At 37.5% G+C, this 24794-nt stretch overlaps 3 protein-coding genes across 5 annotated transcripts in view; 1 reads left to right on the top strand and 2 right to left on the bottom strand.

Annotated features, from left to right (window-relative positions):
• Nucleotides 1-22829, top strand: part of LOC126814431 (hydroxylysine kinase) — a 29882-nt gene extending 7053 nt beyond the window's left edge. The window contains exons 4-6 of the mRNA XM_050539529.2: nt 2466-2643; nt 3659-6279; nt 22373-22829. Coding sequence (XP_050395486.1) covers nt 2466-2643; nt 3659-4110 — 630 coding nt within the window. The 3' untranslated portion in view covers nt 4111-6279; nt 22373-22829. The remainder of the gene's footprint in view (nt 1-2465; nt 2644-3658; nt 6280-22372) is intronic.
• On the bottom strand, nt 7215-12513 carry LOC126814428 (probable inactive serine/threonine-protein kinase scy2). 3 transcript variants are annotated; one of them, XM_050539522.2, is made up of 3 exons: nt 12357-12513; nt 10777-10960; nt 7215-10483 (listed from the first exon to the last, which is right to left on the bottom strand). In XM_050539522.2, exons 1-3 carry the CDS (start codon nt 12483-12485, stop codon nt 8244-8246), a joined length of 2553 nt encoding a protein of 850 aa, XP_050395479.1. In that variant the 5' UTR covers nt 12486-12513; the 3' UTR covers nt 7215-8243. The 3 variants fall into 3 exon arrangements, with proteins under 3 accessions (XP_050395479.1, XP_050395481.1, XP_050395480.1); XM_050539524.2 differs by lacking the exon at nt 10777-10960 and having other exon boundaries at nt 12357-12506; XM_050539523.2 differs by lacking the exon at nt 12357-12513 and having other exon boundaries at nt 10777-11207.
• LOC126814430 (putative uncharacterized protein DDB_G0282133) lies at nt 15877-23765 on the bottom strand. Its single transcript, XM_056099431.1, has 3 exons — nt 23477-23765; nt 22503-22674; nt 15877-21469 (listed from the first exon to the last, which is right to left on the bottom strand). The coding sequence occupies exons 1-3, from the start codon at nt 23603-23605 to the stop codon at nt 17199-17201; spliced, it is 4572 nt and encodes a 1523-aa protein (XP_055955406.1). The 5' UTR covers nt 23606-23765; the 3' UTR covers nt 15877-17198.
• Between the last annotated feature and the right edge of the window lie 1029 nt (nt 23766-24794).

Raw genomic sequence — 24794 nt, 5'->3', positions numbered from 1 at the left:
TTTTGAAAATAATTTATATTTATCTTTTGAAAAACAATTTCTATTTCTCTCAAGCACCATTTAGCAAACCTGGGCTGATTCTGTGATCTTTATCATGTCATGTAGCTCGCCAGTTCGATGTAGCTTGATATGCATCTCCGCTTTCCACCTGACGTTTGGTACGGTCGTAGGTTTACTGATTAGGAAAACTTGTCACTTAACAAAAAATAGTTCTTAAAATGGCATCGTTAGGAGATTTACCGTGCATAGTCGCAAGATTCTATAGCCGAGGTCAGATGGAAGTATCAAAATAGCAGAGGTAAGCAGAATGTACAGGCGACAGGGAAATGAAATGGTGTTTAACATCCTACTGTTCTGCTCCAACAGAGCTAATGAAGAAGGGCATACACCATTCAGTGTGCTATGAGGGTAATTTTGCCCAGACAGGACCTTTTTTTTTCGTCCCATCCGAACGATACGTTATCCCTTGCCAGGCTCTTGATAATTCTTGTGTTCTTGGGGGTGAGGGGGTTGGGGGTAGTCTAGTTGTTTAGTGTGTGTGCATGAAACTATAAGATCTGTCATTAAGTCAAGTAGAGTGGTCTGAGCTGGATCAAGATCCACAGAGGCTCTAAGATTTTGGTGCTCCCATATGTAATTCAAAATTGAAAGAATAATAAACCACAAACAACGGCCAAGCATGTGAATAGAGTTTTTATACGCCCACATTTTCATGTGGACGTATTATGCCGTCGCCCCTGTCCGTCCGTCCGTCCACAATTTGTGGACTCTCTAAAGGCCACAATTCTTATCCGATTTTGACGAAACTTGAAATTTAGGTTTATCCCCAAAAGATCTCGGCTGCTTTCGATATTGGCATGTATCGGATCGAAACTTCATGGATTATGGCCCTTGATTGTACGAAAAATCACGTTTTCAGCTTGTGGACCCTATAGAGGTCACAATTTTTATCCGATTTTGTTGAAACTTGAAATGTTAGTTTATAAAACAAAGATCTCGGTTCCTTTCGATACTCGCGCACATCGGACCGTAACTTCATGAATTATGGCCCCTTTGTACGACAAATCGCGTTTTTAGCTTGTGGACCATATAGAGGTCATAATTTTTATCCTATTTACAAAAACGTTTTATTATATCACCATTAAACCCTAATGACGGTTGAGTTTGAATTTCGTGAAAATCGGCCCAAAACTGACAGACAAAATGGCCGGCCTTCGTTCTCAAATAGCGTAAAAATATGGTATATCAAGGTTGTGGACCCTATAGAGGTCACGATTTTTATCCGATTTTGTTGAAACTTAAAATATAAGTTTTTAACCCAAAGATCTCAGTTCACTTCGATATTCGCAGGTATCGGACCGTAACTGAATGAATTATGGCCCCTGATTGTACGAAAAATCGCGTTTTTAGCTTGTGGACCCTATAGAGGTCATAATTTTTATCCGATTTAAAAAAACGTATAATGATATCACCGTTACATTCTAAGGACGGCTGAGTTTGAATTTCGTGAAAATCCGCCTTAAACTGACAGAAAAAATGGCCTCCCCTCGTTCTCAAATTGCGTAAAAATATGGTATATTAAGGTTGTGGACCCTATAGAGGTCACAATTTTTATCCGATTTTGTTAAAACTTGAAATGTAAGTTTATAACCCAAAGATCTTGGTTCCTTTCGATATTTGCGCATATCGAATTGTAATTTCCTGAATTATGGCCCTTGATTGTAGGAAAAATCACTTTCGTTTTAGCTTGTTTTCTATCCATGTCTCGAAAATGTGGGCGTATCCTGCCTGGCAGCCGCTGGTTCTGTGATTTTATTAATTGCTACAAAACAGGTAACAGTATGAAAAGACAAAAAAACAATTTGAAAATTAAAATTTTAAAAATAAATATTTTAGATATTGCATCTAACAAAGCAGAAATTATGTGGTGCCCGCAGAACCATGATGCTCAAAGCACATGCTTATTTTGCTTAATGATTAATCTGGCACTGAACATAGTTTCAATTCTCGCTTGTATGTGAGTGTGCACAGGTTTTTTCCGGGTCCCTCAGTTTCCTACCACTACTGAAAACCCTTATGTGGAAGCGAATTATTGAAATAAAATTGAACCATATATTAGTTCTGAAATGATCTAGTTTGTGTTGAGTGGATGTTATACCCTATTTCTCTCTCTTTTCTTGTGGAGGGAGTTGGGGGGTGGGGGTGGGGGTGCCTAAGATTCCACTAATTACGATTGACATGAAGTATAATGTAAAAAAACAGAACTTAAAGCAGAAAAGAGACAAAAAAGACATCACTCAAAAGTAGCACAATTCCAAAATGGCTGCAATGATGTCATACCCATTCCCTGGTTCCTATAGTAGGATTGTATTTGCTTTTTATGCTTGCTCCACCAAACGGTAGAACATGGCTACCCTTCAGGAACAAGGATTCGTCTACGATTATTATTCCTTTTTTAATTGTAGAATGTTAGCAGACCTATTGGTTGGGAATGTGAATTTAGTCACTGGAGTATGGAAGTAATACCTGAATTATTACAACATTTACATCCTATTAAAGATGGCGATGATAGACATTTACTACAAACAGTTATACAAGAATTTGATTCAAAGGTTCTGTCCTGTTACGAAAAATTTCAAAAAGGTCAGTGCCTCTATTTTAAAACAATGGCTAGTTATACGTACTGTCATCACACTGTTAAAATGCCTTTGGTTTGAAAAGGTTCCATATAAAAATAGGGAACCAAACGATCACAGAGGTGAGCTCGGACAAATGGATGGGGCATCCAGAGGGAGCCTAATAAATGAAGATTTTCCCCTTTGTGATGCCCCAAGATCAGTTCCCACCCCCCCACTTCAGCTCTAGACAGCTGTGTGCATATAAATATGATGTCCATGCACTGTGATATCACCACATATGGACACAGCTCACCAAATATTTCTACGCAGTCACCCACTAATGTAGGGCGAAAGTTATTTTTAGTCTTTCTCTCCCTTTTCCTTTTTCGAATAAAAGGGTTTGAACATATATTTTCTGCCAGGTTTTGGTGAATATTCATGATTTTTAGGCGGAAGGATACAAGAGTTGAGAGGTTGGTTAGATTGAAATTTAGGGTAAAAAATTGCATGTTTTTTTACTTGTTTCCACTTCCAGCTTGTGTATCTCAAGTTTTCTATGGAGAACCTCATACATGCTTTTGGGCAAGAGGTTGCCACATGTTGCTCCATCTGTGGTAGAAAGCGTTCTACCCAACAAAAATTTGGGAAAAAGTTAGAGCCGGTCTAAGAGACGAGAATTAACATTAAAGTCAATGGGGAAATCATTAGTGATCTTTGGCCTGTCTTGATTTTCAATGATTTCAGAGTTATTCCCCTTTATGATAAAATCTTTTTAGCACTGTCAAATTTTCAATTATGATCTGATCGTTCTGAAATTTATTTTGACTGTCCACCTACTGAAGTGAAATGAAGATTGTTTTTTTTTTTTAACAGTTTTCGATTACTTCATGAGTTATTACACTTGTTAGAAATCTTGTTAGCTTCTTAGAAATTTTAAACATGAGCGGCAATTCTTCTACTGTACTTAGAATTATGCCCACACTGACCACATTTAAGTATGCGCGTATTATGTTCTACATTTATTTTGTTTTCTTTCACAGGTTTTATCCACGGTGACATGAATGATGCAAACATCCTTGTAACTTCAAACACAGTTCACAACAATAACAAAAACAGCACAAGTGAGGAAGATTATAAGCTTGAAGCAATAATTGATTTTGGCGACTTCTCCTTTTCTTTGTATATTTTCGAAGCTGCCATTATGATGAGTTATTTGGTTTTATTAACAAAAGATTTTGATATTGTTAACGTACCAGGAAAAATTTTATCAGGGTATTTAAAATACATAACCCTTTCCGACGCAGAACTATGTTTTTTAAAACTTTGTATGTGCGCTCGATTGGCTCAAAGTATTGTAAGGGGAGCACTCAGCAATGAAAATGATGTTGGTAATACCTATACCCAGAATACCAGTATCACAGCTTGGAAAGCACTGAAAAAACTTTGGCCAGTTTCTAATGAAGGAATCCTAAAACAATGGCTAATGGTGTAGACACAATGGTGTATAGAGGTCTTGGAGGGGGGTGGGGGGAGAGAAAGCAAGAGAAAGAGATAAAAGAGTCCACTGACACAAACTAGGCCCTTTCAGGACTAACATATGGTACTATTTTATTTCAATATAGTTTGCTTGTGTGTACGGCTCTTTGGCTGTGGTAGGAAACTGGAACTGGATGATCTGGAGAAACACACAAGTTTGGACAGGCGATCCTACTCCTTGTCATATATACAAGTGGGGAATCGATAGATTCGACCACTAAAGTCCCACAGATAGCCTGCCATGAAGACTCAAGTGGGGTTTACATCATCTTGATTGAATAAGTAATACACACTTATTATTATAATGATATTTGAGTTTCATGTTAAAAGCCATTTATATCTATATATTATAGGGGTAATGTATTTGTCCTGACAGCAGTGGATGGACCTCTGTTTATCAACCCAGCCTAACAACTAAGCCCACTTTTCTCGCTAGCACTGCAGGCGAAATTGAGATGTTAGAGCTGTCTATATGTTGCATTTTATCAGTTACAAGTGGTTAAGTTCATCGCTGCTCTATAAGCGAGGATCAAATAATAGGGAGCCACAGTGGTTGAGTGATCGAGTTACGGGCTGGGCTGCTAACCATGAGGTCCTATCTTAGGGTGGCAAATAAAGTTTATCCGGATTTTCTGGCATGTTTTTATGTTTGTCAGTGGTGCAGGACAGAGGGTCATACAGTGTCTAGAAAGTTGATCAGGATTTTCTGGCATGTTTTTCTGCTTGTCAGTGGTGCATGACAGAAGACCATACAGTGTCTAATCCTTCGGATGGGACAAAAAAAAAACCCCTGAGGTTCTAATTTGGGTCACAAAATTATATAGGAAGCCACAGGAATTTTTCATAAGGATAGTTATATACACTTCTATAAATAAATATTATATGATGTGTCTGTAGTTTGGATTGATTAGTTGTTAAAAAGAATTAAATTTTCCAATCAGTAGATGAATCAAGAGAGAGGGAGAGAGAGGAAAATGAGCAGAGGGTACACTGTTAGTCAGACTGGTACTAATACAAGTGATCATTACTCTAAACTAATTTAGATATAAACTTTTAGGGGCATGTAGTTACTGGATAAAGCACAGCCTAGAATTATTAATACATATAAGCGAATATTGAATGAATTGAGTGATTAGAAGACATGTCTTTAAATGGCATTCAAAATAGACGCCTTCTCGTATTATCAGCTCATGGCATTTCTTCGTTTCGTTGTGAATTTCCCCGGTGGTTCTAATTTTTATAGCAGAAATATGTGGGAAATAAAGGAATCCAGGTCATAAGTCGCATTATCCCTTTTTTTTGTGGCGTTCGCTCTTCGCCGTTTTAAAAGAATCACAGACACCGATTGGATGGGGTGGTGCTATTCTCAACAGGATTTCAGAGTTTCGAAAAATCACACATTTCTGATTTTGATTCAGGGTGTCTAGTTCTCAAACTCAAACTGCAGTAGTAGGCCTACTACTTTCTGTTATTTTTCGAGAATTTACTACGGTTACTGTTCATTTTTTTCGCGTGCTGCCGCCATATTTTTCAGGAAAAAATGATAAAACATAGGCCGTTATAATGATCAATGAATACAACACAAGAAATGAAGAGGCATTAACATAACTAATTATCCTTTCCAAGAATGAAATTCAAATTCTGTGAATTAAAAAAAAACATCCATAGCTTTACTTTCAATTTCATTCTGTTAGATTCGCAGAAGAAAGGTGTGTAATTGGTATGTTTTCCTTGAAAAAATCCTCAACCTCAGTTTTAAACGTTTCAGGTGTGTGTTACATAGTGTGTAATATTTGAGATGCCCCCATCCATTCTAGTACCAACATGGCGGAATTATTTCAAGACTGGAATCAAAGTGACAAATTTCAGAACTTTGAGCGAGTCTTAATCCATTGTCAATTGCACATTCTAATGTAAAATGAATGGTATTGACGAAATTGTAAATTATTGTACGGTGTTGATTCAAGCTAAAGTGTGTTTAGGCACGACAGCCTCAAGTATAAATATAGGATTATCAATATTGAAATTGGTCAAGGCTTTGCGTCATTGCCCTATATTTTTTTTAAATGAAGTTCGCAATTAAAATTTCGAACAGTTTTGCAGTAAATGTGATAACACATTAGAGGTATGTGATATATTGTTATACTTCTTTTTGAAATTTTTAGTAAATCGGAATCTTTTGTTTACAGGAGATAAGATTTTATATTTAAGAGAATAATAGTTAAATTGGAATTCATTGCACACATTCATTGTCGTTTCTTTAGAATTCATAAAATAATTCATCTATTACTTGTTAGCTTTAAATATACATTTCCACGAAAGTATTTATTACGTATTTATTTCCAATAAAAGTATGACAAATTTGGTGTATTTCCTGAAAAAAAAAACACCATAGGGCACGCACAGGGCATCATGCGATGTAATATTATAGAGAGAAATGGAGTTTAACGTCCATTCGACACAAACTAGGTCATTTCGTGACTAACATATGGTTCAGTTTCATTTCAATAATTCGCTTGCGCGTAGGTGTCTTAGCAGTGGGAGGAAACCGTAGGACCAGAAGAAAACCCAAGAGGCTGGACAGGCGACCCTACTACTTGTCGCGTACAACCGGGGAATCGAAACCACGCCAGTTGACTCAATGACAGACCTTATGATGCAACACACACGCGCTAACCATTCGGCCACACAATCCCCAGACTTAATTAGACGTGCTTGGTATGACGCGTTGATGGAATTACTGCTAGCGGGTGTGAGAACAGTGAGAGACTTCAAGAGTTGGCCAGTCAAAATCACTGTTGGAATTTTGGACTAGAAATAGGCATCAACTGTCTCCGCAGTGTCTCCAAGAATTGCCGGTCGTTTGATTGACAGACGATAACTCCACCCACATATTCTCGATTATCAAATAACATTTTCAATGGCTACGGTACCCTGGATTGTCAGTCATTTCATCGGCAGCAAATAATCCAAGAATTTATTGGAATGGCAGTGCACAAGATCAGCTCGCGGAACATTATTTTTTTCTCTTCTGACTTCACACCAAATGAGATTTAGAACTACAAATAAATTGATTTTTTATAATTCTATCGACATAATTTCCAAATAATGTGTTTAAATACTTACACACAGATTGAACAATTAAAATATATTAATATGTACATATCACATTTTAAAACACGAATCTCTAATTCACAAATAAATATGTCTCTTGGAAACATTTCAAATAAATATCAATGTCTTGGAAACATTTCTGAAAGCTTTCTTTTGAGCAATTTCATTCCTTGCAATTTCACACTTTCATTGTTGTGTTTATATTTTACCGACATTTTCTATTTCTTTTGTAACGTCATTCATTAACGTTTGTCAGACGTAAATGTCTTAGTAATAAAATATCACTTTCACACTACAACATTAAAACAGTTACACACCTTTAATAACATTATCTATTATCATATAGGTCTATTATTATCATCTTTTGAATTTTACGTGATTTGTGACGACATTTATCAGATTGCAAAGAATGAAAAGAAAATTAATTTTTTTAAATTTGAAATCATGCTGTTAACTTTGTTGAACAGGCTGTCCTATTTAATTAGAATAAAAAGTTTATGTCATCTATCTTTTTTTTATCACATCCTTTCTTGTAGCATACCAAACTTACAAAATTACAATATCTTGTTTTCTCATTCTTGAGATTGGGTTCATGCTCTTGGATTTTATTTATTATTTATGAGATTGACTATGTCAAAAGCTAAACCAAACTACAATCTAGACTTCTATATCATGACACACACACTCGTATAGTAAGAGCAGGAGGGCTACACCAAACACAAACAAATATACAAGACTATTCTACGGACAAGGCACAGTATACAGACATCACAATCAACAAACACATCAGATCAGGTGTTCATGTTAATCATATAGTCTCATATAATGCTGATGTTTCAGATCTAAAACATAACACACAATTGTTCATAGTCATGGATTTCATTAACTATTATTTATGAGAATGACAATCTAGACTTCTATAATGGCACAAACACACATGTAATCATCCTAAAATAGTCTCACATAATTCTGATGTTAGCGATCTAAAGCATAGCTCATAATTTCAGACAGGGATGGAAATGCGTTCATACTAGACAACCATCCTGCTTCTGGTACGGTCAGAGGTTGATCTTCCTGCGTAGAAAAATGTTCGTTAATCCCTTCATCTTCCTGATTAAAACCTTGAATGTCATTAGATAGAACCGAACGAGAAGTAGTCTCTCTGTTTTCTCTTATTCTATTATGCCCATCATCAGCCATGCCTGAAATTCTTACTTCATTTCTTATTATACCTCTTTCAGACAAACCCATAGGGTCAACAGTGGATGTTGTGCTGGGTCCAGATAAATTCAGGTCGTTACTAAAGGTCTGGTAGTTTAATACGCCATTGTTTCTACTAAAATCAGTTGCTGTAAAATCTTGTTCGTCAACTATACAACTGAATGTTGGTGATTCATCATTGCCATCATCAGGCATGTCCGAAATTCTAAATTCATTTCTTATTCTACCTCCTTCAGATAAACCTGTAGGATCCACAGTTGATATTGTACTGACAGATTCTCTAGACGAATAGGAAGTGTTAACCAAGTTACTGGAAAAACTGTTTGGAGAACCCAGGGTTGAAGGCATTGCATTGTCATATATCCCTCCATTATTTGCGATTTTGGTGTTAAATGACACTTCGTTATTGTTGGCAGTGGTCTGTGAAACGCCAACTTCATTTCCTGGTGGAATTCCAAGCTCTGTTGTTGGGGTATTATTTTGTATCTGTGCCACCACGATCTCACTTCTTGGACCGTTCAGCAGATCAATCGTAGAGGCACAGCTGGAAGTGTTAGCACCACTGCACATGTTGATTGAATGAGCTGTTGATGAAGGCTGGGCTACATTATGCACACCTCGATTAGTAACATCTATGTGATTATCTTGATTGCTGGGGAAAACTGCAACTTCACGGCTTGGTTCGTTCTGCAGATCAATAGTAGAGGAAGTGTTTAAAGCGTTACTTGTCGAACCACCAAATGAAGTGAAATGGCCACCATTTCCATTCATCCCCATATTACTGGTATTGCTAGGATTATTTGGTATTTCCGGTATGCCTCTGCGCTGTAAATTTTCTTTCGGCTGAGAGCAGCCTGTGTTTGTGGTAGTTGTGAGTGAAGTCAAATTCTCCCTAATATCACCGAAGTTATCTTCATAAAAATTCAGCTGTGACTGATTGGTCTGGTTTTCGCGTATCGGATCTGTTATTTCTGAATCGGGACTTAAGAATGGTTTTTCCTCCTTTTCTTGATATGCATCATGCTGCTGCTTTAACTCTTTTGTTATCTGTTTAATGGACCTGTCAGAATTGATATTTTTCTTTTGATCTTCGGGATTTACAACACTGCAGTTCCCCTTAGTTTGAAAACCATTATCTTCCTGTTGCCTTTCTCCTTTTGAATTATGAATAAGTTCTGGATTTTTAAGCGCAGATTTTACCAGTTCCTTTACATAACCCGATTTATCCAAATTCATGTTATCCCTTGACAGATCTGTACTCCTTTCTACAGATTCATTATCAGAATTCTGACTGCTGTGTTGATTCGTGTTTCTTAATTCTACCGAAGAATTCTGGATTAATTTTTGGATTTTGTTTTGTTTGGAATAGGAATCAAGGTTTTGTTGTTGGATCTCAACATCAGTCCTTGAGTCGTTCCTTGTGGTAACTACGTTGTTATCTACATAGCAATTACTATCAGTAATATCATCCGCTGGTGATGGTGGGCGTTCTGGTGCAACGTTTAAACTGTTGGGTTGGTTATTTGACACAGCTGTATTACTGACTTGAATATTAGGCAAACCGGTACAACTAAGATCGTTCCGGTTCTCTTGATATTGGAATTCACCTGAATTATTTGCTCTTCTACTGACAAGGCTTGCTGTCCTATCATGTGTATCCAAGCGTTCACCAACTTTTGTTGTTTGACTTTTATTTACACATGAATTAATTTCGGGTACGTAATTAGGGTCATTTCTATTTTCTGTGCGGTTGTAATGACAAATATCTGTGTTTCTTTGAGCGACACAATTTCTTTGATTGACTTCGGATCTTCTGTATCCATTAGAGTTTACATCGCTGTTTCTGGTTAGATATTCGGGAATGTCATATGTATACCCAACGTCACCTCGATCCCGTCCACTATTATTAAAAATCCTTTCTCCATTCCTCACACTTTGATTAAACGAAGTACCGACGGCTGTTTGGTTTGCTGCTCTTGTTCTTCTATGACGTCCTGTAATAATAATAGAACTAGAATTGAGACAAATATTTTGATGTATCTACAAATAAACTTTCCAAATTACTGCACCCATGTCCACATAACGCACGAATAAGATTGCAGCCGGTCTAGTTTATGAAAATTAGGGAGAGTTCCGCCATTTTTAAATCCCAAGCTGTAATGGGGTTTTCTTAAAAAAAATTGTAGCCTATGCTATATGTTTAGAAAATAAAAAAATTCTCATTATTTTTAGATTCAATGAGGATTTTGTGCCCTCCATGTTCTTCGTTCCGGAAACAGATACGTACCAGGTTGCTCACCATCATCTTCCATATCCGACCAGTTTAACAGCATTATGATTTCAGGACGTTCTACTTTCAACAGAGCTCGTCTTAAATGAACAAACCAGTAATCATATGTTTTTAATGTCATTAACAAATCAGCGTTAACTTGCTCGTCAGACTTTACTACCAATTGCCTTGTATACTTTCTCTGAAAATCATAATTTACTTTTGGTCAAAAATATAAGCCTCACAATCCTATACTCATACGGTCCAACTACTGATGGGTGGGGTTTTTGTATGACGTGTCAGCCTTTTGGACAATAAAGACAATCTGTTGAACATTTTCTAGTAACAACAAATTATTATATCAGGATTTTTACGTAAACAGTCATAATATATTATGTGAATATTTACTGAATACATCGTGTTAGAAAAAGTCATACCAGAATACAAAATCAATATAGTAATAAATTTCTTAAGGAATAAAATTTAACTTTAAAACATTTATGAAGAGAATTTGATTTTTCTTTTGACTTTTATTTCCCTTTAGAAATAACACTATAGACCCTAATGTACAGAATCTTAGCACTACGATGTCTTTGGTCCGATAGACATGGAATGGGCTTTCATTGTAGTCCAAGTTGGACTGTCCAACAATGTGACCATGATCTTCGGAATAAACGACTTCTAGATAGTGTTGCTATACGGTCTATAAGAACATACCAGTTCTGCTTAGTGTATCTTGGTCGGCATAGACTATTGTAAAGACAGTGCCTTCGCGTGAATGAGGTTCTGTCGGAATTGGGTAAAGATTTGGGCTGGTCCTTTCGAAGAGCTGACCGTGCCACAAGTCAGCAGACTATCATGCGGCGTTCCTATAGAGAGATAACCATAAGAGACTGACACAAACAATCATATAGTCTACATTCTATCGCTAGAGTTAGCAATGTCAGTCTGAAAAAGTGGGATATGGTCTAGGCTCGTGAAACTGAGACTGCAGAAAGACATTATAGTTACAGGATTTTAGAACAATAGGCCTACAAAGTTCAAGATTTCTAATTAAATATGACAAGGTCAAATCCAAGATATCAAGAATATTGTTCACAGTTAAGTATGGGATTGTGTCACACGGCAGTGACATACAATAATTAACATTCGTTATTTTGAAGCCAGTGACGAGAATTGTCTTTGGCGTCTTCAATAGCAGGCTTTGCTTCAGGAACACGAGTCTTTGGAGGCCTGGCGACACAGCACGGTATAGCGTCACAGAGTGACCCCCGCCCCACCCCTCCGACACACACACCAACACCCACTCACTACCACCACGTCATTTTTGGGATAGGTAGCTCAATCCCTAGTCATTCAATTAATTTCCGTAAAAACACCCTGGCATTCCTGTCAACAGGGAGAGCAAATGGCGTTTGACACCAACTCCCTTTTCAAGCCTTTTACACTAAATGAAGGATAAACAATTTGGGGCATTCTTAGGGTCTTCGTTTAATGAATATAAATTTCCATAGATTTCTGACATGAGTCATATAGGTTTTTGTGGGCCGAAAACAATTTTTATATAGTAGCCTACCGTCTCTTCTACCATTACCTACCATATCAGAGTCTCTAAGGCATCTTAAGTGCTGTAAAATGGCTTCAGTAGGAATTTGTTTAATAAGAACTGGTAGATGAGCTCTGACATCTTCCCAATATCTATCACTTTTACTGAAATATTCAGCCATTTTGTTAATTCGACTTCCTTTGCTATTAAAAAACCCCATTACCATTGGGTCATGCTATGGAAAGCCGTTAATATCATCATCTTATATACTTGTCGGACCGTGATACAAGAAATATAATGATGTAACATTGTTGGTACGAGGGGGATGGGTTGGCCGAATGGTTAACACGTGCGCGCTGTATCATAAGGTCTGTCAATGTCATTGAGTCAACTGGCGTGGTTTCGAATCCCCGGTTGTATATGTGTCAAGGGTCCTCCGGTTTCCTCCCACTGTTAAAGACCCCTATGCGCAAGAGAATTATTGAAATGAAATTAAATCATGTTTGTCCCGAAATGACGTTAAACCCCAATTGTCTCTCTCTTTTTATTGGTACGAGTATTTAATTAAAACAAAGGCATGATGCAAAATATGATGATGTATGTACGCCCGTAATTATGAAAATGTCTGAAAGACAATTATAACAGAACAATTTACACTACCAAGACTAGAAGTAAAATTATATTAACAATGGTAATAAAATCGAGATGCTATCTTTCGGGATGAATCACACATAGAAATATGGGTTGATATTGAGGTAATATTAATTACCCAATAACTAAATGACGTGGAATTTCGCGCGTAGCAGCGGTTGATATTGGATGTCTAATTCACACGTGCGCTAATACCAGGTGATAATCTTCATAGTTTGTGTCAGGAAGCAACCTATTTCCACGGTTATTATTCGGAATAAAATATAGGGTTTCATATTTCGATTATCGCTACATAATTCACAGGAAATATTCGATTCTGCAAATTAAACCTTCTCACATCACCCAAAATTTGTTAAAATAGCCAATGTCACGCAGATGCAGCTTTTTGGGGATCAAATGGAAATACAAATTTTCTTTCTTAAAAGATTGTATTAGGACATGATATTATCAGGAAGTGGGATTCGTCTTTAATTAAACATATAGATCACAATGATGAACAATGGTGGCACCCCAAATAACCGCGATTATTCATCATTACTAATGTATTTTGATTAAAAAATTATGTCAAAATCGACAGTCGTAGAAAAGAGAGATAACTCATGCATAATTTTAAAGGCATCAGACCACAGCTATCCTCATTTGTAGTATTGAATTAGCAGCACGGAAGCGTTGTCTTGAATGCCATATTAGTACAATGTAACCAAGGCAGCGACTATTTTAGTTTCAAATACGATATGCGGCTCGTTTTGCGGTATCACAGCTTAAACGAATTTGTTGTTAATTATGTTGGCTTGTAGGAATCAGGCTACGGTTAGTCTCATCTTATTAATTACGAGGCTAATGGGAATATTCTATTGTTTATTATTTCAATGTAGGCCCTACAATCCCCACCACCTCCTACGTTATATGTAAAATAATATTTGATTTTAATGGATGGATATTTAAACAAGATTTCGTGTTTAGTCTCATCTGTATCAATGATATCTAACAAGATCTGTCAGATCCACCCGTCTTGATATGTAAGTCTGTGGTATAGTAGTTTCACGTGAGGACGACATACAGTGTTTTCTTCTACTTTACGATCAAATAACATTGTATTTTCGGGCGATAATCAAATCTGTAGGGCAGTGGCCAAATAATGAAAGAAATAAAGTTTTAGTGGATGTGAAAGTAAAAATATGAAAATTATTTCATTCCGCAAGTTCAAGTGCCCGAAACCCGGGAATTTTACTGACCAATGGGTGTGGTGATGCAATTCCCAACCGGAGTTCAGAGTTTCAGAAAATCACACAATTCTGTGTTTGATTCAGAGTGTCTACTTCTTAAACTCAAACTGCTGTTCCAGCAAATTCGCTCCGGCTAGGTGCTACTTACCGTTATTTTTCGAAATTTTACTACGGTTATGGTTCATTTTTCGGATGCTGCCGCCGTATTTTTTCGGGAAATAAAATGATAAACATATCAATGAATATAACACAAGAAATAAAGAGGCATTAACATAACTAATTATCCTTTCCAAGAATGAAATTCTTATTCTGTGAGTTAAAAAAGAGATACAAAAACCTACTTTCAGTTTCATACTGTTAGATTCTGTGATTGGTATGTATTCTTTGATAATTGGGTCTACATTTGTTCTTATATGAAAAAAAAGAATCTGGATTCCATTCAAAGAAAAAATCTTCAACCTCAGTTTTAAACGGGGCAGGTGCGTGTTACATTGTGTGTAATATATATTTGAGATGTTCCTCATCCATTCTAGTGCTAAAATGGCATAATTATTTCAAGACTGGAAACAAGATGACATATTTCGGATATTTGAGCGAGTACTGAACAAAATTTCAAATTAGTGTACGATGTTGAAAAGAAAGGTGTGTTTAGGCACGACAGTTATGTTCGGCGAAATACGCCAGAAGTCTCAATCGAACATATTCCTGAAGCAACGGCCCGAGAAATCCCTCTCTGGTCATTGCTGTATTGGCTTCTAATACTTGAGCTTTTGCGGGAGTGTGTTCAATCAAACATATCCCAAGTACAGCAACATGACAAACCTTCGTTTAATCTGGGGTCTTCCCTAAAACTTTGGACAGTGATTTAAGGTATTAAAAATGGTGAAAAATTAAGTATTGTCTCCAAACAGTATTGTTTACATTGTATTCGTGTTGATAACTTCGTTTCTCACGCAATTAGTTTTTCTGCAATATTCTGCTATATGCACTAGTTAATTGGGCATAATAAAATCGTGAGTCATGACGTAACGTTATGTAAACATATTTGGTCCAATTCGGAGCTCTGTTTAAAGCGTAATGATATTGTTACGCAGTTAGCTATTGGTTGCTAATCGGACTATTGATCAGTCATAATTTGGAACAGAAATTTTCTTCCATTACAGCAGTGTTAAGTCGGAATAGCTGTAATCAAACGAAACACTACGAGGAGTATGCAATCGAATGGCAATCTCTAGCGGCTGGTTATTACAGTCTACACCGGTAGTATTTATTGCGATTGCTCTGCAGATAAGAATTATGGCGAAGAAGGTTCATCGGAATTTTCCGGCGTGGTTTCCCTTTGTCAGTGATGCAGGACGGAAGGCCTGTCTAGTCGTTCGATGGGACGAAAAACCGAAGTCCCGTGTAGACATTGGTGTGCACGTAAAAGATCCCTTGGCAGTTGGAATTCGATATAAGAGTAGGCCACAGTGCCGCTGCCCGGGCAAAATGTCCCTTATAGCACACTGTATGGCGTATCCCGTCATCATTAGCCCAGTCGAAGCAGAACAGTAGAACGTTAAACCCCATTTCATTGTGATGATCCATTTATAATCCCGAGGGAATGGCAGTGCACAGGATCAGCTCGCGGACCTCTATCTATTTGTCTTCTGACCTCATATCAAATGTGATTTAGAACTACAAATAAATTGACTTTTTATTATTTTATCGACATAATTTACAAATAATGTGCTCAAATACTTACACACAGATCAAACAATTAAAATATATTTTAATATGTACATATCACATTTTCATAAATATACATCTTCAACACGAATCTCAAATTTACAAATAAATATGTCTCTTGGAAACATTTCAAATAAATATCAATGTCTTGGAAACATTTCTGAAAGCTTTCTTTTGGGCAATTTCATTCCTTGCCATTTCACACTCTCATTGTTGTGCTTATAGTTTACCGACATTTTCTGTTTCTTTTGTAACGTCATTTATTAACATTTGTCAGACGTAAATGTCCGAGTTATAAAATAGCAGTTTCACACTACATTAAAACAGTTTCACACCTTTAATAACATTATCTATTATCATATAGGTCTATTATTATCATCTTTTGAATTTTACGTGATTTGTGACATTTATCAGATAGCACACGTCCCGGGGCACACATTTCAGGGAATGGGAATCTAATCAAAGAGTGACATTAAAACTAAATTTTTGAAATTTGAAATTATTGCTGTACAGGCTGCCCTATTTAATTAGAATAAAAAGTTTATGTCATCTATTTTTTTTATCACATACTTTCTCATAGCATACTAAACTGTCTACAGTTAGCTCCGCTTGAGAACAGACACTTAGCCAGTTTAAAGTCCTAAATCGACGATTTTAGTCGAAATCACTAAGCATACTTCGAGAATTTTGTTAAGTATTTATTCTGCTTCCATTTAATAAAATTGAAAAAGTTTATTCGGCCTCTGTGTGTATGACAGGTGTGTAACGGAGTAGAACCGCATAACAAAACAGTAATCTATTATTTTTTTTTGATATGGCGGCCATTTAAAGCAGATATCTATTCTCGAAGTATGCAGTAAACGAATCTATGTCTGCAGACGGATCGCGGAGTACCAGACCCCATACTTGAGAGTTGACTATGATTAGGTTGGGCTCAGGCATCGCCAAGCCTATAGACACCACTGTCAAGCAACGAATTCGACAAAATGGTCTTAAAAGAAAGAGTAGTTTTCATCTGGTCGCCATTCGAGTGCATGGGATTTATCAACTGGTTACAGAAATAACCCCTACATACCGAATTACCACGTATGCATTATTTTTGGAGGTTTATTTGAGATCCGATCTTGTCTGCATTGTACCAGGTCAACCAGCCATTTATTGGAGACTTAAAAATTGTTCATAGTCATGGATTTGATTATTTGTTATTTATAATTAATGACAATCTAGACTTCTATAATGGCACATACACACATGTAATCTTCCTAAAATAGTCTCGCATAATTCTGATGTTAGCGATCTAAAGCATAGCTCATAATTTCAGACAGGGATGGAAATACGTTCAAACTAGACAACCATCCTGCTTCCGGTACGGTCAGAGGTTGATCTTCCTGCGTAGAAAAATGTTCGTTAATCCCTTCATCTTCCTGATTAAAACCTTGACTGTCATCAGATAGAACCGAACGAGAAGTAGTCTCTCTGTTTTCTTGAGGCTCAATGTTAAATGGCGAAGAATCTACTCGAGATGCGAGACTCAATGAGTCTGGTGGATGGAAACTTTGAACCAAATCAAACGTCGCTCCTCTGTTTTCTTCATCCTCGAAGTTCATTGGATATTCACTGGAAAATTCAGGTGCATATGCTTCGATCTCCGATGTTTCGTTACTTTGTTCATCACCAAATGGATTACTTTGTGTCGTTGATTCATTTTGTCTTATTCTATCAGTGTCGCCATTCTGTTCATCAGCTGTACCGGTTATTCTGATTTCATTTCGTAGTCTACCCCTTCTTGACAAACCTGTAGGGTCCACGGTGGATGCTGTGCTGGGTCCAGATAAATTCAGGTCGTTACTAAGGGTCTGGTAGTTTGATACACCACTGAATGTTGATGATTCATCAGTGACACCATCAGCCATGCCCGAAATTCTAAGTTCATTTCTTATCCAACCTCTTTCAGACACACCGGTTGGATCCACAGTGGATGTTGTTCTCGCAGATTCTCTAGACGAATAATCGTCAGTATTAGTATCGTTTGGTATTTGGGCGGCATTCGAAGCTGTTTGCGAATCAACTGTAGCTGAAGACACCCCAGTGTTTTCTTCATCCTCAAAATTCATTGGATATTCACTGGACAATACTGGTGCATTTACTTCGGTCTCTGATGTTTCCTCACATTGTTCATTATCAAATGGATTACTGCGTGTCGTTGATTCATTTTGTCTTATTCTATCAGTGTCGCCATTCTGTTCATCAGCTGTATCGGTTATTCTGATTTCATTTCGTAGTCTACCCCTTCTTGACAAACCTGTAGGGTCCACGGTGGATGCTGTGCTGGGTCCAGATAAATTCAGGTCGTTACTAAGGGTCTGGTAGTTTGATACACCACTGAATGTTGATGATTCATCAGTGACACCATCAGCCATGCCCGAAATTCTAAGTTCATTTCTTATCCAACCTCTTTCAGACACACCGGTTGGATCCACAGTGGATGTTGTTCTCGCAGATTCTCTAGACGAATAGTCGTCAGTATTAGTATCGTTTGGTATTTGGGCGGCATTCGAAGCTGTTTGCGAATCAACTGTAGCTGAAGACACCCCAGTGTTTTCTTCATCCTCAAAATTCATTGGATATTCACTGGACAATACTGGTGCATTTACTTCGGTCTCTGATGTTTCCTCACATTGTTCATTATCAAATGGATTACTGCGTGTCGTTGATTCATTTTGTCTTATTCTATCAGTGTCGCCATTCTGTTCATCAGCTGTATCGGTTATTCTGATTTCATTTCGTAGTCTACCCCTTCTTGACAAACCTGTAGGGTCCACGGTGGATGCTGTGCTGGGTCCAGATAAATTCAGGTCGTTACTAAGGGTCTGGTAGTTTGATACACCACTGAATGTTGATGATTCATCAGTGACACCATCAGCCATGCCCGAAATTCTAAGTTCATTTCTTATCCAACCTCTTTCAGACACACCGGTTGGATCCACAGTGGATGTTGTTCTCGCAGATTCTCTAGACGAATAGTCGTCAGTATTAGTATCGTTTGGTATTTGGGCGGCATTCGAAGCTGTTTGCGAATCAACTGTAGCTGAAGACACCCCAGTGTTTTCTTCATCCTCAAAATTCATTGGATATTCACTGGACAATACTGATGCATTTACTTCGTTCTCTGATGTTTCCTCACATTGTTCATTATCAAATGGATTACTGCGTGTCGTTGATTCATTTTCTCTTATTCTATCAGTATCGCCATTTTGTCCATCAGCTGTATCGGTTATTCTGATTTCATTTCGTAGTCTACCCCTTCTTGACAAACCTGTAGGGTCCACGGTGGATGCTGTGCTGGGTCCAGATAAATTCAGGTCGTTACTAAGGGTCTGGTAGTTTGATACACCACTGAATGTTGATGATTCATCAGTGCCACCATCAACCATGCCCGAAATTCTAAGTTCATTTCTTATCCTACCTCTGTCAGACACACCTGTAGGATCCACAGTTGATGTTGTATTGGCAGATTCTCTAGACGAATATTCGTCAGTATTAGTACCGCTTGGTATTTGGGCGGAATTCGAAGCTGTTTGCGAAACAACTGTAGCTAAAGACACCCCAGTGTCATGCAGTCTTCCGTTAATTACTGCAGGTTTGTCCTGTATATCAGTTGTTGTGGAAGTGATGACAGTGCCAATACCACTGGTAGTGTCCTGTGACGTAACTACAACTTCACCTTGAAAATTTATTGTCGAGGAAGAAGTGCTAACCAACTTATTGTAAAAACTGTTTGGAGAACTCAGGGTTGAAAACATTGCATTGTCATATGTTGCTCCATTAATTGCGCTTCTGGTGTTAAATGACACTTCGTTATTGTTGGCAGTGGTCTGTGAAACATCAACTTCATTTCCTGGTGGAACTTCAAGCTCTGTTGTTGGGGTGTTATTTTGTATCTGTGACACCACGATCTCACTCCTTGGACGGTTCAGCTGATCGATCGTAGAGGCGCAGCTGGGAGTGTTAGCACCACTGTTGATTGAATGAGCTGTTGATGAAGGCTGGGCTACATTATAGACACCTCGATTAGTAGCATCTATGTGATTATTGGGTAATGCTTGATTGTTGCGGAAAACTGCAACTTCACGGCTTGGTTCGTTCTGCAGATCAGTGGTAGAGGAAGTGTTTAACGCGTTACATGTAGAACCACCAAATGAAGTGAAATGGCCACCATTTCCATTCATCCCCATACAACTGGTATTGTTAGGATTATTTGGTATTTCCGGAATGCCTCTGCGCGGTAAATTTGCTTTCGGCGGAGAGCAGCCTGTGTTTGTGGTAGTTGTGAGTGAAGTCACATTCTCCCTAATATCACCGGAGTTATCTTCATATAAATTCAACTGTGACTGATTGGTCTGGTTTTCGCGTATCTGATCGGTTATTTCAGAATCGGGATTTAAGAATGGTTTTTCCTCATTTTCTTGATATGCATCATGCTGCTGCTTTAACTCTTTTGTTATCTGTTTAATTAACCTGTCAGAATTGATATTTTTCTTTTGATCTTCGGTATTTACAACACTGCAGTTCCCCCTTGTTTGAAAACCATTATCTTCCCGCTGCCTATCTCCTTTTGAATTATGAATAAGTTCTGGATTCTTAAGCGCAGATTTTACCAGTTCCTTTACATAACCCGATTTTTCCAAATTCATGTTATCCCTTGACACATCTGTACTTATTTCTACAGATTCATTATTAAAATTTTGACTGCTATTTATATTGCTAGGATTATTTGGTATTTCCGCAATGTCTCTGCACTGAAATGTGTACTTGCTCCCATTATCTTCCTGTTGCCTTTCTCCTTTTGAATTATGAATAAGGTATGGATTCTTCAGCGTAGATTTTATCAGTTCTTTTACATAACCCGATTTATCCAAATTAATGTTATCCCTTGACAGATCTGTACTCCTTAATTCTACTGATTCATTATCAGAATTTTGACTGCTGTTTACGGGTAGATTATCATGGGGATTCATGTTTCTTAATTCTACAGAAGAATTCTGGATTGATTTTTGAATTTTGTTTTGTTTGGAATAGGAATCAAGTTTTTGTTGTTGGATCTCAACACTAGTCCTTGAGTGGTTCTTTGTGGTAACTACGTTGTCATCTACAGACCAATTATTATTAGTTATATTACTTACTGGTTCTTGATATTGGAATTCAGTTGAATTATTTGCTCTTCTACTGTCAAGACTTGATGCCCTCTCATGTCTATCCAAGCGTTCACCATCAGTATCATGAGTAACTGGAATATTAGGCAAACCTGTACAACTGAGGTCGTTCTTTTGATATTGGAATTCACCTGAATTATTTGCTCTTCTACTGTCAAGGCTTGATGTCCTCTCATGTCTATCCACGGATTCACCACCCCTCCTTTTTAGAATTTTATTATACCCAACGCCACCCCCACCTCGACCCCGACCATTATTAGTAAAATACCTTTCCTCATCTCCCCTTCTTTGATTAAACGAAGGACTAACGGTTGGTTGGTTTGCTGCACTTGTTCTTCTATCACTCCCTGAAATAACAATAGAACAAGAATTGAGACAAATGTTTGGATATACTGCATCTACAGATAAGTTTATACAATTACTGCACCCATATTTAAGGATTTAAAACGGCCATTGGTAAATAGACCATGTAGCATCCGGGATATATGAAATAAGTTTGAATATAAATACCACACTGCTGAACATTGCCATTGTTATAACACAACTTCTAATACTATAAATTGACAGTTTACGGCCTATAGTTTAACACCACTCGGGCTGATGAAGACGTGTATGCACCATGTAATGGGAATATGCACCATGTACATGTAATGGGATTTGAGGAAATTTACATCAAATGAGTTCGCAATATCGACTTTGTTTCCTTCTGGAAATGGAATTCTAGAACATTTTTTTGAAAGTAATAGAAAAATAAATAAAGGGGTTTGAAGTATATCTGGATATAAAAAAATATTTCCTATTTGGTGTATCAATGAGTATGATTAAAAGTCTCCATTCTGTCGTGTCGGGGTTGTAAAAATTGGACGAGCTATCGAGCCAATGATTTACGCCCTGTGATGTGACCTGAATATGCGTAGAATATACTTTATAAAGGTCAGCCATCTTACACAGACTTATAAGAAGAAGGCCTTCGCAATACTTCTAGGGAAACATGTAACAACCTATAATAAACGAACTGATTCAACAATGAATGTTCCAATGCATACACATTAACCCTAATTACGTAAGTTCCCCTATTTATTCCCATGCCGTGCAGTACCGCAGGTGTACTTTGCGAAGATAAGGTAGAGTTCCGCCATTTTATTAAATCCCAAGCGATTACAGGCTACCTATTCTGTAATGCGGTTTTCTAATACATTTATGTGGCCTATGCTATATGTTTAGAAAATGAAAAATTCTCATTATTTTAGATTCAATGAAGATTGCCGGAAAGTTGTTAAAATGAGTTCCACATTGGAGGAGAGACTGGTGGAAGAGGAAGCAAAGGTTTTGTACCCTCCATGTTCTTCGATCCGGAATACAGAGAACCAGACTACTCACCACCATCTTCCATATCCCACCAGTTTAATAGGTCTATGATGTGATATCGTTCTAATGTGAATAGAGCATCTTTTAAATGACGAAACCAGTATTCACATTTGGGTAATTTCAATAACAAATCAGTATTAACGTGCGCTTCAGATTCCCTCTCCAATTGTTTTGTATACTTTTCCTGAAAATCATAATATATACATTTGGTCAAAAAAATAAGTCTGACAATCCTATATTCATATGGTCCATCTGATGGGTATATAGGGTTTTAGTATGATGTGTCAGCGTTTTTGACTGGCCAGCAGTACAGTTTGGTATACCTTTCCGGAAAATTAAAATAGCATTAATAAATTATTTAAATAGTCTGACAATCCTATACCCATACGGTCCAGCTGGTGGGTGGACTTTTAGTATGATGTGTTAGCGTTTTTCACTGCCAAACACCACACTTTTATGTACATTTTATGAAAATTATAATTATTTGACCAGAAAAATAGTCTGACAATCCTGTACCCATACGGTCCAGTGGCTGGACAGTGTTTTAGTATAACGTATCAGCGTTTTTAAATCCCTGGCAATACAATTGTGTATACCTTTCTGGAAAATTATAGCCTCGTCAGAAAAAATAGTCTGACAATCCATACCTATATAGTCCAGCTGATGGGTGGGCTTTTATGATAATGTGGCAGCGGATTTGAATCCCTAGCAATACAGTTTTCCGAAGAATTATACCATTTGGCCAGAAACATAGTCTGACAATCGTAAATATACTCATAGCCATACGGTCCAGCTGATGGGTGGGGTTTTAGTATGATGTGGCAGCGTTTTGGACTGTCAAGCACAATAAAGACTGTTGAACACTTTTTAGTAACAACAATTTAGGAAATTATGATTAATTCGTAATACTTGTTAGATTTCGGTAGCCTATTTATAAATATTTACCACCGTTATGAAAAGTTTAGTCTACCAGTACCATTACCTACCATGTCAGAGTCGCTAAGGCATCTTAAGTGCGGTAAAATCTCTTTAGTAGGAATTTGTTTAATAAGATCTGGTAGATTCCGTCTTAAATCTTCCCGATATCTATCACTTTTACTGAAATATTCAGTCATTTTATTAACTTTCACTTTCTATTGGAAAAACCCATTAAATTCGGCACTAACGCTAGATCGAAGACGGTCTAGCACAAAATGACGTCATATGCGGATTGTGGGTTAGGTTAGGGTAAGGTTTAGGGTTTGGGTTAGGTAGCGCTCTCGAGAACTTGACGAAATCTGCAGTCCTAACCCTTACCCACATTTCACATTATGATGTCATATGTGCTAAACCGTCTCCGATCTAGTTCAGCTCTGAACGTAGGTCTCATTACGTTCAGGAACCGTTCTATTGAGCTGAACTATCTCCGATCTAGCGTTCTCCCTTTCGTACACCTAGTACGTAGAGACTTGAAATTTGCTGTTAAAGAGATTTCAATATTCGATGTAGTCTGGTGCATTAAAACTGATAAAGAGACCAACAAGATACGACATGGTGCCTCATGCTTAAGGGGACCATTGATAGTATCCGTTGAGCCTCTTCAGCAAAAATCGGGATTGAACCGCTCTGATTATCGAGTCAACGCTTTGTCATTGAGCTAAAAATATTCCTAAAAATAGCTACTTAATAATGTGACGAAAATTATTAATATTGATCAGTGGTAGTAAGAAGCTTGCTTGGTGTTCAGCAAGTCATATTTATAGTGTCTTGGTATTCAAGTCAGAATAGTGAAAAACGATGTTCACCAGACTGATCCTTGCATGGCTAGATCTATTTAAGGCCAACTCAATTTTCGTCAAGGTCGCTGCATGAAACTTTCGAAAATAAAAGGTGTTCTAAAATCTGAACTTATTGACCCATTCGTCTGAAATTTGGTGTGGGGTCATCACCAGTCCCCCTTAACACTCCCAGCCGTGGGAAAGGGAGATAACTCATGTATAATTTCGTAGGTATCAGACCATGGCTATTATCTATGTTGTAACATAGTACTACTTGTCAGCACAATGGCGTATCTTGTATGCCATAGAACAATGCTACCAAAGCAGCGGCTATTTTAGTGTCAAATACAATATGCGAATCATTTTTCGGAATCAAATATTTGCAATATTTCAGCTAACACATTTTACAGCTTGAATGTTGTTATTGCAGAGATCAGGCTACTCTTAGTCTCATCTCATCATATCACGGGACTAATGGCAATATACTAATGTTAATTATTTCAATGTAGGCTCTTTGATCCCCAGCACCCCACTATGTTATATGTAA

This window comes from Patella vulgata, chromosome 3, assembly GCF_932274485.2.
Source record: "Patella vulgata chromosome 3, xgPatVulg1.2, whole genome shotgun sequence".
In the NCBI taxonomy this organism is placed as follows: Eukaryota; Metazoa; Mollusca; class Gastropoda; family Patellidae; genus Patella; species Patella vulgata.
The sequence above is the reverse complement of the archived record's forward strand: the minus strand, read 5'-3'. Positions and strand labels throughout refer to the sequence as shown.